A 6,029-nucleotide genomic window follows, 5' to 3' on the forward strand; every position below is an offset into this window, starting at 1 on the left:
AGGAATCAAATCTTTTATACCATTGTCTTGGAGACTGCTTTAATCCGAACAAGAATTTCTTCAACAAGCAAATATGATCTTCTTTTCCTTCAATTTCAAATCCTTCGAGTTGATGCATGTATATTTGTTTCTCAAGTTCGTCATGTCAGAAAGCTGTCTTAACATCAAGTTATTCTAATGCCAAATCATACATGGCAACGAAGGCAAGCAAGACACGAATAGAGCTATGTTTAACAACAGATGAGAAAATATTATTAAAATCAACTCCTTATACCTAACTATAGCCCTTTGCAACTAATCGTGCCTTATACCTCGCATCTTCAACCCCTGAAATGCCATCTTTTTTCTTGAAGACCCATTTGCAACCAACAATTCGTTTTCTTGATGGCGGATTCATAAGAGACCAAGTACCATTCTTATGGAGAGACTCAATTTCTTCATTCATTGCAATCAGCCACTTGGCTAAGTCAGCACCAGAAACTGCTTTTGAATATTTTGATGGTTCTCTAATTTCTTCAGTTTCCTGTGCAACTGAAAAAGCAAATGTAACATAATCTCCAAACCTTAATGGTTGTTTATCTTCTCTTCTTGGTCTATGTTTGGCTATAGAATACTCCTCTTCTTCTGGTTCAACTTCAGGAGTCTCAACTTTAGGAATTTCAGCTTCTGTCTCAACTTCAGGAGTTTCAACTGTATTTTGCTCCAAAGTTGATGAGCTTGGCTCAGAAGGAATGCCAATCTCAATCTCTACCTGGTTCTGTGTACACTTTCCTTTATCTGTATCACAAGAACTAGAAGACTCTTTTCTAGAATGTAACATAGAAGATTCATCAAAGGTTACATCTCTGTTAATTATAAATTTTGGTGCCATGGGATCAGAATACCATAGTCGGTATCCTTTCACCCCAGATGCATACCCAAGGAAAATGCACTTTTTAGCCCTTGGCTCTAATTTTCCATCATTTACATGCATGTATGCAGGGCAACCAAATATCTTTAAATCAAAATAATTAGCAGGAGTACCTGATCACACTTCCTCTGGAGTCTTAAAGTTCAAAGGTACAGAAGGAGCTCGGTTGACAATATAAAAAGCTGTAGAGATAGCTTCTGCCCAAAAGGCGTTTGTCAACCCAGCATTTGAAATCATGCAACGAGCTCTTTCCAAAAGAGTTCTATTCATCCTTTCTACCACACCATTTTGCCGAGGTGTTTCTCACAGTACGATGTCGAGCAATTTCTTCATTTTTGTAAAATTTGTTGAATTCATCATTACAAAATTCCAAGCCATTATCTTTTCTAAGCCGCTTAACCTGTTTTCCTGTTTGCTTCTCAATCAAAATTTTTCAATGTTTGAAATTTAAGAAAACATCACTTTTATTTTTCAGGAAATAAATCCAAACTTTTCTTGAATAATCATCAATGAAAGTTAACACATATCTGGCACCACCTTTTGATGGGGTACGTGAAAGACCCCAAAGATCTGAATGAATGTAATTGAAAGTACCTTTTGTTCTATGAATTGCTAGAGATTTGAAGCTGACTCTTTTATGCTTCCCGAACACACAGTGTTCACAGAACTCCATATTTTCGGTACTTTGGCCACATAAGAGACCTCTTTTGCTGAGGATGGAAAGACCTTTTTCACTCATTTGCCCCAATCGCATATGCCACAATTTAGTGATGTCAGAATCTGATTTATCTTATATTGAAACTGCAGCAGCACCTGTAATAGTAGATCCCAAAAGAGTATACAACATACCAGATCTGTTTGCTTTCATGATCATAAGAACACCATGAGAAATTTTTAGAACTCCACATTCACCTGTGTACTTGCACCCAAGAGATTCTAGAGTGCCCAAAGAGATGAGATTTTTCTTCAAGTCAGGAACATGTCTAACATCGGTGAGAGTTCTCACCACACCATCGTGCATTTTGATTCGGACTGTACCTTTTCCAATAACTTTACAGGCAGTATTGTTGCCCATCAAGACAACTCTACCTCCAATAGATTCATATGTGGTAAATAAATCCTGACTGGGACACATATGATAAGAACAACCCGAATCTAAAATTCACTCATCGTTAGATTTGAAACTATTATTAGTTGCTAAAAAAATAGTTTTCTCAGTCTCATCAACAACTACACTTGCTTCGACAGTGTCAGTATTTTATTGCTCATTTTTCTTTTCTGTATGTTTTTCTTTGTTTTTCAATTTAAAGCATTCAAAAATAATGTGACATTTCTTATGACAATATTTGCACATGATATTTCTGTATCTGGATTTTGACCTTGATTTAGGTTTCTCACTGCTTGAATCTTTCTTATTGGATCTACCTCTTATGAATAAGCCTTTCCCTTGGTTCCCACTAGTTTTTCCAGTAATATCTCTATCTATTTGTTCTTTTAATTTCAAAATAGATTTGATATCTTTATAAGAGATATTATCTTTTCCATAAAGCATAGTATCTCTTATATGTTTAAACGACTGGGGTAAGGAAATAAGCAATAACACAACTTGATCATCATCTTTGATTTCAGTATCTATATTACTTAAATCCATAAGAAGAGAATCAAAAGTATCAAGATGAGTAAGTATAGAGGTACCTTCAGCCATACGAAAAGTGTAGTGTTTTTGCTTTAGGTAAAGTCTATTTTCTACTGTTCTTTTCATATATAGGGTTTTAAGCTTTTTCCATATGCCTTTGGCTGAGCTTTCTGCTGCAACTTCACGCAAAACCTCATTTGAAAGATTTAAAATAATACTTGCTTTTGCCTTTTTGTCTATGATGGCAAACTCCTCGTCCGCCATTTTATCTGGCATTTTCTTCTTTCCTTGCAGTGCCAAATCTAAGCCATCTTGAATTAGGATAGCTTCCATCTTTAATTTCCACATTCCGAAGTTTGCACTTCGGTCAAATTTCTCAACATAAGACTTTGTTAGAGTCATTTTGGCTATTTAAACTAACCCGGTTAGATCTGGCTCTAATACCAATTTGTTAGGATCGGGAACCCGGGTAGTGCGAAATTTAGCCAAACAACGGTATAATGACAATAACAAAGACAATGAAAATTGATAATAACAGCAATTAAAGAATATAAAGAAGACACAAATTTAACGTGGTTCGGTCAAGATGACCTACGTCTACAAACGGAGAGGAGCAATTTCACTATACCAACAAGAGTACAAAAGAGAGTACAAAATTAGAGTTAATACTCTAATTAATCCCAAATACCCCAAGAGAATAACCTCACAAGATTACTCCAAAGAAAGGGTTCACACAAGTGTTTCCCAACAATCACTCTCTTACAAAATACTCTATAATGAAATAAAGGAGGAGAAAGAAAGACAATAGTGAAAAGCTCTTGAATTGGTGTGTTTGCAAATGAAGAGAAACTCCTCTATTTATAGCAAGAAATCTTTGGCCTAATAATGAATATTATGTCATGACAAATGTCATGATCCACAAATTTTGTTATAATTGATATTATATTATGGCAAATGTCATGAAAATTTAGCCATATTAGATAGAGAAATGACACAAATGGCACAGTTGAAAAACAATAATCATTTTGAGGTCATAGGAGCAATGTAATCCTTATAACAATATCAAATTACAGATGAAAAAAAGAAATAAGGATGAAGCCTACGGATTCCAACCCAGAATACAGAGATTGAAGAGCATTGGCAGGCTTTGTTCAACCAGTAGAGCCGCAAAAACCTTATGAACGCGTGTCCCATTTAACTTTTATAACACTTATTTGTTTTAAAACATTTCTAAATGCACGTGCGCAATATTTTCCGAGATGGCGAGTGCCAGGGCACCCAACCCGGGATGTAGGTCTACCTCTATACTTATCCCCTTCTTTTTTTCTCTAAGGGTTAGATAAGTTTGAGTTAGGAGAAAAGTAAAGAGAAGGACCGGTAAGAATCGAACCTTACACTTGTAAGATATTTATAAGATAACATCCCTAGCTATTACTCAAATACTTTTGCCTTCTTATTAACCAATTCCAAATGAAAGAGGCAGAGTCACATTAAATCACATTGGCGATGGGGCAAGACATATATATTGGAATCTAAGCACAAGATGATTTAATTAATAAACTGTAGTCTAGCTTGTAGCCTAATAGCATTCACTAATTCTCGATAATTTTCGCCAACAAAACTTCTCTACATTGAATCGCTTTAGAGAACACACAATAGTAGCACTAGCTAGCGACTAAATTTCTATCATGTGAAGTACAAATGATTTCACTTTCATCCACCAACTAACAAGCTAAGTTAAGAGGGATAAAACCAAAGATAGGTGGAGGGACTAGTTGTAGGTTGTAATCCTACATGCACATGGCTATGATTGGCCAAAAATGACCAAACAACCTATAATTGTGAACTTTATTCACTTCCAATTCATTCCTTATCTTCAATTCATAAAAATATCCATAGAACCAGAACTGACCACTAGTTAGGATGGCCTATCCTACAAGTTGAATTCTATAAATTCCCAAGTGAACCTAAAGCTGGTACATAAATATTTCTTCAAAATATTTGTACAAGCTAAGCTAGTTACTCAAAAAATGATAGTAGGTTCTAAGGCATTTTCTGTTTTTATTTTGTTGAATGTAATAGTGTTTTTCACTTGTGTTTCATCTCATAATGTACCATGCCCTCCAACTCCAAAGAGTAAGCCAGTGACTCCATCCCCAACAAAAGCCCCAGCTAAGTGCCCTAAAGATACACTAAAATTTGGTGTGTGTGGAGATTGGCTAGGGCTGATTCATGAGGTAATTGGGGCAAAACCAAGTAGTCAATGTTGTGCTCTTTTGGAAGGGATAGCAGATGTTGAAGCTGCTTTGTGCTTATGCACTGCCATTAAGGTCAATGCTTTGGGGGCCCTTAACCTCAAAATTCCCATTGCCATCAGTTTGGTTCTTAATTCTTGTGGAAAGAAAGTGCCTAAAGGCTTTAAATGTGCTTGACGGTTTAAAGTGGCGTACGCAGAATTTTGCGCAAGCACTCTACCCTATCTATTGTGACAATTCAGCTTGTAAATGGGTTCGAATCTAGCATCAATTATGTTGTTCTTGTGGCTTTACTTTCTGTCTTAAAATGTTATTTACTTGGTATTTTTTTTCCAAGCAATATCAGTCTAACGTATATATAAATCCTTTAAATTAAACATATGAAGAATGCTTTTCATGAAACGACGTCGGATAACTGATTCAGTTTCATTTGCGGAGCTAGGTATATCAACATAGTGGAGGTGCAGGGTGATTGTGTACAATATAATAGACCCTTGTGATACGACTCTTCCTCGAACCATGCGCATAGTGATAGCTTAGTGCGCGAAACTGCTTTCTTTTTTTATCTTGGTTTCTCAACAGCTAGAAACAACAATTCATTAAAGAGAAAGAGAAAGCCAGAGATAAACAAGGAAAATGTACTCTTACTGTGTAAAGGGAAAAAACAAAATACAAGCAAAACAGGTAAAGTTATGTTGATATGTAAAAAGTTATTAACTGTTAGCACGTCGTATAAGTTAAAATTCTTATTCAGAACAAGTGCATAAGCAATCGATCGCTCTGCTTCTCCAACCCGCATAAGATGTTCTCCTTCGTCTTTTTATTCAAGATAATCAGAGTTATGAACTACTCTGACATGTGACAATATTTTGATGGCATTGACTTGAAATTGGTAGTGGAATAAGTGTCTGCACCATTGGCCTGGACATATCAGCAAAAAAAATTGCACCATTCCGCATAGAGCAAATTCAACAAGAACACACTTCACTGGTTAAAAACTATGCAACAATTCATGTTTAAGAGCGCATTCTGCCCGCTGTTAATCGAATTAACACACGAAAAGTGATGTCGATACAAATATACGAGAATGTTTGCTAAGGATATGCTCTCAACGTACAGTACTCTGTATTCAAAAAGTGACTCCTCATAAATATTGGAACATCCTTTACTTGTTCTTTGAGCTAAACACAGAATCTCTGCATATTCATGGCTAGCGATGGATTCAAGA

At 35.8% G+C, this 6,029-nt stretch overlaps 1 protein-coding gene across 1 annotated transcript; it reads left to right on the forward strand.

The window, feature by feature from the left end:
- Positions 1-4,507: 4,507 nt before the first annotated feature.
- On the forward strand, positions 4,508-5,094 carry LOC104102744 (putative lipid-binding protein At4g00165). The gene has a single exon (XM_009610553.4). It carries the CDS (start codon positions 4,577-4,579, stop codon positions 4,976-4,978), a length of 402 nt encoding a protein of 133 aa, XP_009608848.1. The 5' UTR covers positions 4,508-4,576; the 3' UTR covers positions 4,979-5,094.
- Positions 5,095-6,029: the final 935 nt, after the last annotated feature.

This window comes from Nicotiana tomentosiformis, chromosome 1, assembly GCF_000390325.3.
Source record: "Nicotiana tomentosiformis chromosome 1, ASM39032v3, whole genome shotgun sequence".
NCBI lineage: Eukaryota > Viridiplantae > Streptophyta > Magnoliopsida > Solanales > Solanaceae > Nicotiana > Nicotiana tomentosiformis.

Excerpts from the sequence above, each read along its gene's own strand:
- LOC104102744 (XM_009610553.4), top strand. The coding sequence starts at position 4,577 with ATGATAGTAGGTTCTAAGGCATTTTCTGTTTTTATTTTGTTGAATGTA.